Source organism: Neolamprologus multifasciatus, chromosome 1 (genome assembly GCF_963576455.1).
Source record: "Neolamprologus multifasciatus chromosome 1, fNeoMul1.2, whole genome shotgun sequence".
Taxonomy (NCBI): Eukaryota; Metazoa; Chordata; class Actinopteri; order Cichliformes; family Cichlidae; genus Neolamprologus; species Neolamprologus multifasciatus.
Genome location: NC_140439.1, coordinates 30,650,433 through 30,662,933, shown reverse-complemented (window position 1 = coordinate 30,662,933; position 12,501 = coordinate 30,650,433). Strand labels below are relative to the sequence as shown.

The following is a 12,501-nucleotide window of genomic DNA, read 5'->3' as shown; positions in this document are numbered from 1 at the left end:
CTGGTCGTCACCTTAAAACTTGTGTGTTGTGGGCTCAGGTGCATTTGTTCTCCATGGCAACTATATGACTTCCTGTTGTGTTAACTTTGTTAACTTGACAGCCTATTGGTTTATTTTACAGTCCTTTGTCTGTTGTATCACATTGCCTTTTTGCAAATACTTCCCTAAGCGACAGTGGTTGAGAATTAACTCTGAAGCAAAACATGGTTACTGATAAACACTGAAGCGGGCTGTGTGTCAATCACAGAGTAGCTATGGTTACTGACTTTTCCACAGTGGAAAAATTTGTGTTTTGATTCCCTTGGAGGAGTGAGTTTTATCCATCGTCATTTCACAAAATCCAATTTACATCAAACTTTATAGAGCAGAAAGAAACAGGTGTAAAAGTCAACAACTTGTGATCAGAAAAGTTAGAATTTAAAAAAAATCAAATTTTTTTTTTAGATATTGGATCTATACATGACATGTTTCTGAATTATCTTTTTGTGAAGTGTCTTTCAAACTCTTTGAAAATTGGTTTAATTTACAGGTTAAAGTGGTTAATTTGCATTGTTGTAAAGTTTACAGGATTGTGATATGCTGGATGGTGCAGAGCAGGCTGTGGTGTGCACGGTCACTGGGAAGTTAAGAGTGTCAAGGGTGGCCGACATTAAATTAAATTTAAGGGGATGATGCTGTTTAGATTCATTCACTGAATTTGACCTTATATACTAGCTTTATTGTGTCTAGGGGTTTGCTCATATCTTTCTATATTCAACTGCCTAAATCCACAAAGACCAGTAAGCAACTGGTCATATTCTGGACACAAAGTAAACTCTACTGGAGCTAACAACAGGAATTCTTACGTGACGTATTTCTAAGTTATTCCGTCGCTGAAGTGCTACAGCTGAGGGTTACCCCACCTTTGAAATCGCACGTTAACCCTCGATGTAACACAACATAACAAAAAGGAAAGAGGCAGTATATCAGGAATAGCACAAATTAGTTACCAATTAAATTTTTCAAGGAGGCAGATTAAATTAGCAAAATAAACTACAAAACTCATACAAAAAGAAATCACCACAAATAGAACTGCGGCTGAACTGAAATTTGAAAAATTATATAGAAATAGAAAGGCATCTGTTCCATTGCCAAACCCTAGTTTTTTACATGATGTTGCACTGGTTTCTTGGAGGTTTCTGGTCCTGACTGGGTGAAATTGGTTGCAAAGAAGGCGCTGCACTGAACTGGTTGGGAAATAGACATTTTTCCTAGCAACAGGTAGTTGACAGGATGTCACTGACTAATCTGTAGGCCTGTATGACTGGGATATTAGCAATCATTTTCCCAGCGACTGCCACTAACCTCCAACCATTCGCAATCAGCTGAGGACTGCTCATTTTCCCCCTTCATGATGGGTTGGGGGGGGTTCACTTGATCCCACATTATTAATTGTCATCAAGTTAAAATCTTGTGGTTAGTGGTCACGTGTCTTCAAAAGCTCGGTAATACATCCTTATTGTTAAACTTAGATTTAAAGAAACTTTGTTGCATCAGCAAATGATAATGAAGCCAACTTCTGTCAACTGACACATGTATCATTCTGCGCAATAAATCTCAAAGCAAAACACTTTTCTGTTTGGAAAAGATCTTTAATAAAATCACCGTGCAGTTTTTGATTGATGTGCTGTTGAATCAGCTGTGATACTCAGTCTGTAATAAACGGTGGCTAAAACTGCTGACAGGATTTTTAAAGATTTATTGAGACTGAATTTGTTTTAGCTTCTACATTTATGTTGACCAGTGCAAGTTTCTGCTACTGTAACAGCACTTTTCATTTATTATTTTTGCAAAAGTCTTACTTTAGTTTATCCTCAATAGTTTTGCGATAAGTTGAATGTAAAAACAACTTTAAATTAATTTAGAGTGGTATGCATCAAACCCCTAGTATCACCAATATGCAGTCAGAATCAAATCACTTCAAACTTCAGTATTCATGCAGGTCATAGACAGGAGTTAATGTTAGTATGTACACTCAAAATTCCAAAAGTAAGTCAAACATAAATCAAATCAGTCTAATGAGAACAAATGAGTACATCCTCAAATTAATCACACAGAGCCTTCAAATATGGTGTCAGTTATTAGACTCTTCTTAGAGAGTAATAAGTCTTATTTCAACCTCAGACATTCAGGGTTTGGTGTTCCCCAGTTAATTTAAAATCAATAATTCTGCGAATCATCTAAAAAAAAATTCTTGTAGCTAAATTTAGTTAAATTAAAAAAAATAGCTGCCAAATTGTCCATAATGGGTTGCCTCAGCAAATTATGCAAGTCTCCAAAGACCCCAAGCTTTCATCAGAGGATCTGCGGTCAACTCTTTATGTTGTAGACAGTGCAAAAACTTGACCTGCATAACAGGAATGCCCAAAACAGCAAAGCTGTAGTTTTATAGTTAACATAAAGGCAAAGACCAAGGCTACTAAGGCACATCTAACACAGAGTTGTTCAGCCATGATAACAGTACATGTGTGGATATATTATGGTTATGGGAATGCTTTGCTGCTTCTGGGACCTAGCAATTTGCAGTCATACAACTATGAAGTGAGAATAAAATTTAAAATATACTTTAAGATAACCTTGAGTTGAAATCTTTCAACAGGAAAATGATGGGCATGCAGGGAAATCCACCAAAAATTGAGTTTAAAAAGTTCATTGAAACATTTCAAATAAATAAAACATTTTGCATACATGTAAAGGTACCATGTTATTATTATTATTATGTGAGATTTAAGTCATTAAGATAACAAACTATAATTATATAAATGTAGTCTAATTATGCAAAAATGACTAAATCAAAATTTTGTTTTGTTATATTAGCTTCAGAGGCCTAAGTTACACTTTTTTTTAACAGAATTGTTAAATTTGTGCACAAAAAAAACAATTTTTGCCCAAATGTCTATTGGATGCATTTGTGGATACATTTATGTTTTCATATTACTGTAAATATTAATTCCTGTGGATGCAGACAAACACTAACTAATCTGCCTTTTAGTTGCTAAAGTCCTGTCTCGGTCGTTTTTTTATCTAAGAAAAACTCACTGGGCACTTTGCAGCCTTGTCTTTCTTTAAATTCATACAATATCATGAAGGACACTTCCATCAGGCAGTAACCCAGGATGACCAGTCTTCTATTACTGTGCTGGGGATAAAGTGGCTCATTCACAGACCTTCACACATGACTATTGGTATCAGAAAAAATGGTTCCAAACAAAAGAGCCAAGCAACGGAAATTTGGTACTTTGAGCTGACAGAGAATTTGTCAAAAAGTAAATGTGTGCTTTACTTCCATCGGAGTGGAGGTTAGGCCTGTTAGCTGGAATAAGCTAGACCTGGTCCTGGTTCATTCTTGTAATGCGATCGTTGAACACATTTCTCAGTCGTCTCTGCCAGGCTGACTGCCCATCCAAACGAAGCCTCTTGGCTGAGGATCCATCTCCTAACTCATCTCTATCCAGTGATACCGCGTAGCATCGCACGTTTGGTGACCTGCCCGTTTTGATCATGTTGTTGATCTCACGCAGAAGCTGTGAAAAAACGGAAAATAATATTCTACTGTGTGCGAGCAAAGTCAACCATTTTTATTCACTAAATCATTTCCAAAATAGGAATGTAGAATGTATTCAGCCTAGATTGTACCCCAACACACAAAATTATTTAAGACGATCATGTGAAAACGAAAACACCATATCCACACACCTCTGGAGGACTTGAGTTGAAGTAGTAGCAGAGCCCAGTTCTGTGAGGGGAAGGGGTTTCCGTGTTGTATGGTGAAATGGAGATGGACGGGCTGTTGGACAGCTGATAACAGCGAGGAGATGCTTTCCACTGTCGAGGGTATGGAGACAAAGGAGGGGTGTCTCGCTGGACAAGAAATGAAGTGTAAGCATTACATGGAAAATAAACATTTCCCATTTTTACTGAGTTCTTTGTTTTGTGACATCAGCTCAGAAAAAAGAAAAAATGTTCACTTACTAATGAGGTTTGAGCAAACTGTTTGGCAAAATGCTGCATCTTTGTCGTGTAGACCTGGTTGTAAAAATGGATGAGATTGCCCCGCTCCTCCTGCCCAGGTCTTGGATAATGTGTTGATGGTGTGTTGGGGGTTAGGATAGTGCTGCTGTGCTTTCCATTATCTATAATCAACAATATAATAAAAAGTTACTTATCACTGTGGAACTACTCTTGGATAATGGATATAATGCAGGTAAAATGTTGTAAGTGAATCATTTGGTAACTTGATGGGTGTCATTTTTCTTGTGCAATGAGGCATTGCTATGAGTTCTACCTCTGTATAATACTTTATTTGGATCTAACACAACACATGCTGCATTCGTTTTCTTTAACTCTACCACCACTAGTGCCGCTGTTTCCGAGCCACATAGCCAGCTAACAATACATGCGCATTTCTTTGCCCACAGTGGATTGCAAGCATGTGAGGATGCATTACACATATAAAGCTACGATGGCAGTGAGGGCAATATTTAGTCCCATTTTCCATACTTATTGGGACGAATTATGTACATTACTGTAATTACAAGGCTATTTTGTAAGTATGTTTTTTAAAACAGGTGTTCCATAATATTTTAAATATATGACTTTTTTTATTTAAAAGCTTTCTTACTGATTTTTTTAATGGTAGAATTTTCCTCCATCCTTTCTGAAATCAGCACGTTTTTGCAGACCTGCAGATAGAAACAGTAAATGCTGAAACAAGTGCTTTGAGTTGCTACTGTCAACCTGCTAACCTCCTTGCAAGACTGAAATGCTCATGTAAAGCAGGTATAATGATATTGTCACAGTTATTTAAAAAATTTACCTGTTAACCTTAAAACATTTGATGATAAACACAAAACAGAATGTCGCTAAAACTGATGGAATCTTGGAATAAGTGGGCCCAGCTGATACACGTTTCAACCTGTATCGCTATATTTTGTTAATTCACAGCTGTACACTAAAGACAGCAAAAAATAAAAACCAAAAATAAAGAAACTTACACTTTTGTTGGCACGTGGCTGTGACTTGTAGCATTTCATTATCTGTTTGAAGGGTATCTCCATCTTGGTAATCTGTAAAGGCAAATGCCACCACGTAACTGCTGAGTGTGTGTTTTCCAATGAAGTCCATGCATTACCAACATGGATTCTTTTTAGGATTACAAATACAGTTTTCCTGTATTTTTCATGTCAGTGAAAAGCGATAAAAACTCAGAACATCAGAACATTAATAAAAAGGCTTTTTCAGCTGACAAGTGCCCTCACAACAGTCTTTAATTTTATTTCAACACCAAGTAGGTCTTTTCCATAAAACTGTAAATCTGTAAACCTCCCTGAAGGTTTTAGCTGATTCTGTGCCTGTGCTGAAGTTGCTTTTCTTTCGCTCAGCAAACAAAGTTGATGTATTAAACTTTTGATGGTGTGGTCACTTTTTGTCTGAATCCTTTCGATATGGTAGATTTAGTTTGTGCAAAATGTTTTACAGAACCGAGCACTTTAGAAACCTTCAGAAACTTGTCTTACGTGTCAGTTGTGATTCGCCTTACCATACAGGTAACTTGTTAACCTAAAAACAATGCTACATACAACATTGAGTAACCTGTTATGTACCATATGTAACAGTTTACTCAAATCCAGGGTTTCTGTTTCAAAGGAAGGGATACAAGCTAAAAGAATCTGACTTTTTGTACCAATGAACCTCACTGTGTGTGAGATTGTGTTACTAAATCACAAATAACTGTCATTTGTAACACATACCACATCAAACTCTGACATTACTATACTATTCCTCCTTGTTTGATGATTGAAATTTCACTTGGGTGTTGTAAATATTCATGTAGGTTAATTCAACTTTATTTTATTTTATTTAAATAGCACAACAGTCCAACAGCAGTTGCCTCAAGGTGCTTAAAATAGGTGTGAAACTCTTACTAAGACTAAGACAACATGTCATGTTGTAAGAATAAGTGGAAACTGGTCAACTGGATTAGTCTTTGGAAAACTTTTGAACCATCTCTTTCACTAATAATAGCCTCTAGACAACAGAGACACTTCAGATATTATAAAGATACTATTAAAACCCACCTTAGCTATGATGTAGATAGCACACATGAGCAGTTGGTCCAGGTGACGGTCTACCATTAGACAAGAGCAGTGGACCAAGGAATACTCAAAGCAGGTCCAGATCTTTAATCGCAGCTCATCAGATATTTCCAGCGTGGAACACAGCTCCCTCAGACGCTTGGCCATCAAGCTGTAAACCTGAGATAAAGACAGACATGACCACACTGAACATGCCATATAACAACAATGGTAACTGGACCCATGATATAGAACTGACCTTCCGAGCAAACAGATGGAGGGAGCTGCTTCTCTCTTGTCTGTTTATAGCTGATGGGGAACACTGCTGCTCTGTCCTGGTTGAGTGGTTCATCCCCAAACTGACATCCACTGGCAAAAATAGTTTACCACTCAATCTATAGTAATAGTGTAAACAGTTTGCAGGGAATGGTTTTATTTAAAATGAGTCTTTAGTGCACTGTGTTAATACCTCTCGGCACACCTGGATCCGTTTGCATTGGACCTTCAAGCCTATTTGGATGCATTACCTACATTTGACCCGAGGCAAAACTCTCATTAGAACCCGAACTGTTCAAAGAAAAATTTAATTGCTTTGGATATGTTATAAAATTTCCAAATATTGATAATATATGATGTCAGGCAAAGAGTATTTGTGTTATTCCAAACCTGTTGGCAGGTGGGCATATGGCCCTCGTTGGGTGTGATTTCATCCCACAGTGGTGAGTCGCTGATCCAAGCCAAGTTCTCCAAAACCTTCTCTTCCACTTGGACGAGGTGTGTGACCACATAGTGAGGCAAGCCTGACCCAACCCGCCAAACAGGCTCAATCACCTGTGAGAACAAAGAAAAACAAAAGAGGGAGCATTCAAATCACAGACTAAATGTTACTGTATCACTAAGTGTACAATATATGGCAAAAAAAATACCTTCCAAAAGTGGTATGGTGCCAGTTTGAGGATCTGAAGGAGCAGCGGGAAGTCACATGGTAAGCTGTTTGAGGTTACAGCGATCTCCAAGCAACAGGCCACCAGACAGCGCTGGAAAAGATCATGCTCCAAGATGCCCTGCATCAAACACACCTGTTTTACATGCATTACAAGCACCAGCTGCTTTACTTCAAAGATGACTCAAAATAAATAAAATACATAAGTTATGAGATCACAGGTGCTGTGAGACATTTATCTGTGACTGCTCAGTTAATATGGTCAAAGCTCAGTTCCATCTTTGGCCACCAGATGGCGTGCACTTACTGAGATGTCACTGAAGCCCAGCCTTTTCCTCTCTTGACTGATCAGGTTCTCCAAGATTCTGTGATACCAAACCCCTGCCTCGTAGCAGCACTTTGCTGCCAACTCTGGGAACAATATTAGGTAGATTATTTTTGGCACGTATCAACAACACGGGCTGTATTCCAGAATTTCACACCTGCTATCAAAAGACAGCCTGCTCTCTAATCATAAGAATTTCTGTCAACCAGATACACGCTAAAGGCCACATTCCACTGTAAAATCATCACTGTACCTTTGGTCTTCTCATTTCCCTCGTCGTCCCTGTAATGCTGTAGAAACATTTGCAGCATGCATTTCAGTCTTGTTTGAATCGCCTCAGTCGAATCTCTGGAGCAAGCCCTGAATCCAAGGCATCGTCACAGAAATTTGAGCAGCACAAAAGGAAATGGAAAATGTAATTCAACAATATTCTGCCGCTGGCATAAAGTGGAGGTGTAAGTTCTAAACTGTAAATGAAATGCCACACGTGTGTTTTTTAAAGCTCTTGCTTACAACAGTAGAAACTATATTAAAGAATTCCTAGTACAGAAACTTTATCAGCTCTGTGTGTTTACACATTATTGATCTTGACCACACCCTCAGTGCCTTTTAGCAAAACACCAGATGTTAACTACACTATGTAGCTGTTAAATTGATCTAGCCACATTTGTACAGCGTGTGAGGCTGGCTGATGAAAGATCTGAGGCGTGTTGCGTTTTATTGCAGCTATTAGTGCTGCGAGTATCAGTATCAGGTTGACGTACACACAGCCTACACAGATAAACACTGTGTGAGTCAGTAATGCTTTGTAACTGCAGGGCTAACCTCAACATTGCGATCAGACAGTCACTAGGGCCAAACCTTGGCTTTCCCACAATCCCCTGTGGCACAGTTGCCATGGTGACCTCCTCACTCACACAGGATGAGAGTCAGAGCAGGAATCAAATGGACACCTAAACATGGAGTGAAAAAATACACATTTTGTTTACAAACTAGAGGTAACTTTGCATGATTCATAATTGAAAATATTAGCTTGTACGAGGACTTGGTGCATTCACTGTCAGTAGGACCTGAGGCATAGGCAGACTAAGCAGCTGCTTATCACACCCCAGATAACTGCATCATCATCAGTGTCAACTACTGATTTAATCATTTTCATTCTAAATGGCTCAACTTGGTTCTCTATTGGACGGTGTGCTGGCAGACCATAGCGAGCTGCAGTGAGTGTGTTTTGCCACAGGGAGGCAGTGTCCAACATTTGTGGTACAATCAGTCTGTGTGCTACTCTTCCTTGCGCTGTTGTTGGTCTGTGCAAGTCACAATGTTATAACATACAAAGTACTGAAGGAAAACCAAGTGTTGGAAATATTCAAAAGCGTCCACTGCAGACCCTTGTCTGCTTTAATTCTGTATTTTTGAGCTTTGATGAATTTTGCCACTTTTACTGTTCCACTTTCACCCCCATTCTTTTCCAGTTGGCTTGTCAACCAATCAGCAATCACCCTACATCCAGTTGAGCTACTTACTATTTTAGAGGAGCATGTTTGCATAGGTTAAAGAAGCATGATAATGTTTTTTTATGATAAATTTGTTAATACTTTTAGCTAAATTCTTTATCCATAAATGTAAGTTTGCTAACAAAACACCACATTTCTGTCATTTTTTTAAGGATGTGGAAATGTACATACAATCTATATCAGACTCCACCAACAAAAAGGCTCTCAAAACAATATATGTATGTAAATTTTTGCGTGCATTCTTATAATTGTTACTTTTTTCTTTTACCCCTGGCTTTGTGTGTTCATGTTCTGTTGATTTGTATACTTCATCTGTTCGTATGTTGTATACTCATTGTTTGTTAAATAAAGTTTAAAAAAAATGTTTGCATAGGTTAAAAACCTCTCACTGCAGGCAAATAACTCGAAAAAAATACACGCAACCTTTTGACAACGACTAACCTAAAAGCAACTGAACGGTGCTGTGGCTCAGGTGGTAGAGTGAGTCCGCTACTAATTGGAAGGTCCAGGGATGGGTTGTCCGGTGTTGTGCGCATGCGCAGAAACAACGGGTAGGATGGTTTGCCAGGTAGGATGGATTCCCGGAACACCGGCTCCTCCTGGTCATGTGTCGAAGTATCCTTGAGAAAGATACTGAATCCCAATTTTCATCTGTTGGAGTGAGTTTGTGAGAATGTTAGATAAAAGTACGTAGGTACACATACAAGCACTGCATGATTTTGTGTGACTGGATGAATTAGACTTTTAGTAGAAAGTGTTTTGAATGCTCAAATTAGCAAACGGTACTAAATAAGTACCAGTCCACTTACAGCTACACTGCTATAAAGCTAGCTGTTTGTTAATGGACTGCAACAATTGTGTCTCAAAAAAATAAAACCACACTTTTAAGCCTGTTAATGTATAGTGGACAAATGGTCAAGCATGGAGAATATATAGTTAATACTGACTGGTGATGGATTTTACTGGGAAGGGTGCCCAAAAGCCAGCTTATTTACAGAAACGTCAAACTATGGTCTTACACCTGGAGTTTTATATTTGCTGCTGCCTTTCTTGTTATGGATGCATTAGATGGCCTGGTGGTCTTGTTGACAGCACCACTTTCCCACTCTGTTCATTTGCCTTTAGTGACTCATGTGTACTTCCTGCTCTGAGGCAGCTGTGAATAGTCACTTTTGTTCCTGCGCACCTCACATACTGAAAACCTAAGAAAAACATCTCAAACTCAGTTTCCCTGTGCAGGGCAACTGTCAATTTGGCAAGTCGTGTAACAACAGGAATATTTTAGATGCCAGAGAAGACTCATGAGGAAATAATAAGTTAAATACTGAACCATCCTTGGCTCACGTGAATAATAATGGTGGATAATATTGACTGTTAATCTCTAAAAGGTGTGTTTCAAAGCATGGTTCAATCACTCTGCAGATCTGCTGAGAATTGAATACTCCGTCCCCTGGCGGTAAAGTCCCCTCTTCTTTTTACAGTCTCTTTGTGTGCTACCACCAGCGTGAACGAGACTCTGTTCCTCTAACCATTCTCACATGTGCTGTTTATTACTGCCTGTGCTGAGTCAGTCTACAATGACTGCGGATGACACTGTAGGTGGATAAGAAGCAGTTTTGCTCAAAAATGTGCCATAAGGTTTTCAGAGTAGAGCACGTCACACTCAACATTACTATTGTGATTTCCTAATATTTCCTTTCATGTAGCTGTACTTTATCCCCCACTAACAAGACAAAATCAGAACCAGAATTAGTTTAATTCTGACCTTTTGCTTAATCTCCAACATAAGGACATTTCTATATACTTATGTGATCATTGCAGCTGAATGGATGTCTTTTGATTCTCTGTGTTCCAGATTTGCTCACAACTTACTGTTCGTGTTGGTTGAAGCAGCAGCTGTCTGATGCGTTTTCCATGTGGAGGAAACGGATTTCACAAAGATGGTGAGGTAAAATGGCAAGAAAAACTCTCATCGTGCACTCCAAATTTTAGTCCAAATGCTGATATCAGTCCAGTGGCATCTTAAAACATCAAGTTGTGTCTCATTCTGACTGACTTCCAGCTGCTGCATCTCAGAAGAGACAAACAGGAAGTTGGAAGCATCAATATGCATGCAGCTTCTCATAAATATGAATCACACCCTATCTTGTTATCTTTAGCAGGAAGATCCTGGCAGCACGGTGTCGATTTAAAAACACCACAGATGTGTTTTCTGCATGTTTGTTTGCTGTTTTAATTTTGCTAAAAGCTGGCACAATATCTAAATCACACCCATTTCCTGTTTCCTCTGGACTGGACTCCACTCAAGTCAACTCACATGCAACTCATGCTAAGTGAAAATAGGCCTACTTTCACTTTCTAACATGTGCTAGTCCCTTAAAGAGAATTAAACTAAACATCGCCTTTATCTTGGTTTATAATCAGACTTTGTTATTCAGTGCATTACAGCCTGCTGAAAAATAGCTATATAGATGGTTAATGTGTGCAGAGGATTCTTTTATTCTGCAGCTTTTAGGAACACTGAAGCAGATCGTGTAACTGTTGCATTTTACTCCAGATAGTCAGCTGACTTCCAGTGCAGTTTATTATCTCTGTGGAACTTTCAACATAGCTCAAGAAAACAGAACTCATAAACCAGGATCAAAGTCACTCACCAGTGTCAGTGGCTCTTCTGGGATGGTGTTAGGTCAAACTGACAGACTTCTGCTCTTAAAAATCTCTCCTGTGTGTTTGTCTAGTAGCAGCAGAGCAATGCAGCATGATTCAGTGCAGCCAACCTGCTGCTCTGCAGGGTGAGGAAGTTCAGCCCATTGGCCTCTCACCATAGACAAGCCTCAACTTGTCATCTGGTCTGGTTGCTAAGATAAGTGCCAAACAGCAGTAGAAGCAGTTAAACAGGTCACTGAGCACCACCCTGAGGAGAAAAGAAGGACTTGCAGTGAAGAAAGGCCCTCTGCTGCAAGAGTTTGGTATGTAGCCTTGTTCATTTGCAACATTGCTGGAAAAATATGGACACTAGAGTTCTGTATCTACTAACGTTTATGCAGTGTTTATGTGCAAATGGATCCGTTAAATTAGCAGTGAATTGAATGTTGTTTTAAAAAAAAAATAAAATCACAAGCAAATATGTAATTGTTTTCTTAAGAAAATACTCAGAGTGAAATAAATTATCAAGCCTCATCTAGAATATTAACAACAAAATTGTTTTTCCTACTGCGTTATTTCAGTCACACATACTTACCTGTTGTGTCTTCGCTCTACGGCCTAACAGTTTGGGTGCTCACTGCTTCATCATTGTGTGTTACTGTGAGGTAGTGCCCTTCTGCAGGATGTGTGTAACTAAACTAATGTTGAGGCTACACAAATATATTAAATTACATTATTAGTAGTATTATAACAATATATATATATATATATATATATATATATATATATATATATATATATATATACATACAAACATGTGTGTGTGTTTTTGCATGTGTTGTGATGCTGAACAAAAATTTGATATATACATGTACAATTTTTTTAAAGGATTCAAGACAAAGCGGTCAACTCCTTGATATAACTGAATTCTTCAAAAAGTCCCTGGGACAAAGTAAA

At 38.5% G+C, this 12,501-nt stretch overlaps 1 protein-coding gene across 2 annotated transcripts; it reads right to left on the bottom strand.

The window, feature by feature from the left end:
* Positions 1-420: 420 nt before the first annotated feature.
* On the bottom strand, positions 421-12,309 carry LOC146526047 (retinoblastoma-like protein 2). 2 transcript variants are annotated; one of them, XM_085160057.1, is made up of 16 exons: positions 11,553-12,309; positions 10,771-10,963; positions 9,340-9,549; positions 8,207-8,334; positions 7,635-7,741; positions 7,364-7,467; positions 7,040-7,192; positions 6,780-6,944; positions 6,583-6,640; positions 6,373-6,482; positions 6,117-6,293; positions 5,034-5,105; positions 4,661-4,721; positions 4,012-4,172; positions 3,736-3,900; positions 421-3,563 (listed from the first exon to the last, which is right to left on the bottom strand). In XM_085160057.1, the coding sequence occupies exons 4-16, from the start codon at positions 8,278-8,280 to the stop codon at positions 3,363-3,365; spliced, it is 1,608 nt and encodes a 535-aa protein (XP_085016183.1). In that variant the 5' UTR covers positions 8,281-8,334; positions 9,340-9,549; positions 10,771-10,963; positions 11,553-12,309; the 3' UTR covers positions 421-3,362. The 2 variants fall into 2 exon arrangements, with proteins under 2 accessions (XP_085016183.1, XP_085016193.1); XM_085160067.1 differs by having other exon boundaries at positions 429-3,563; positions 7,040-7,177.
* Between the last annotated feature and the right edge of the window lie 192 nt (positions 12,310-12,501).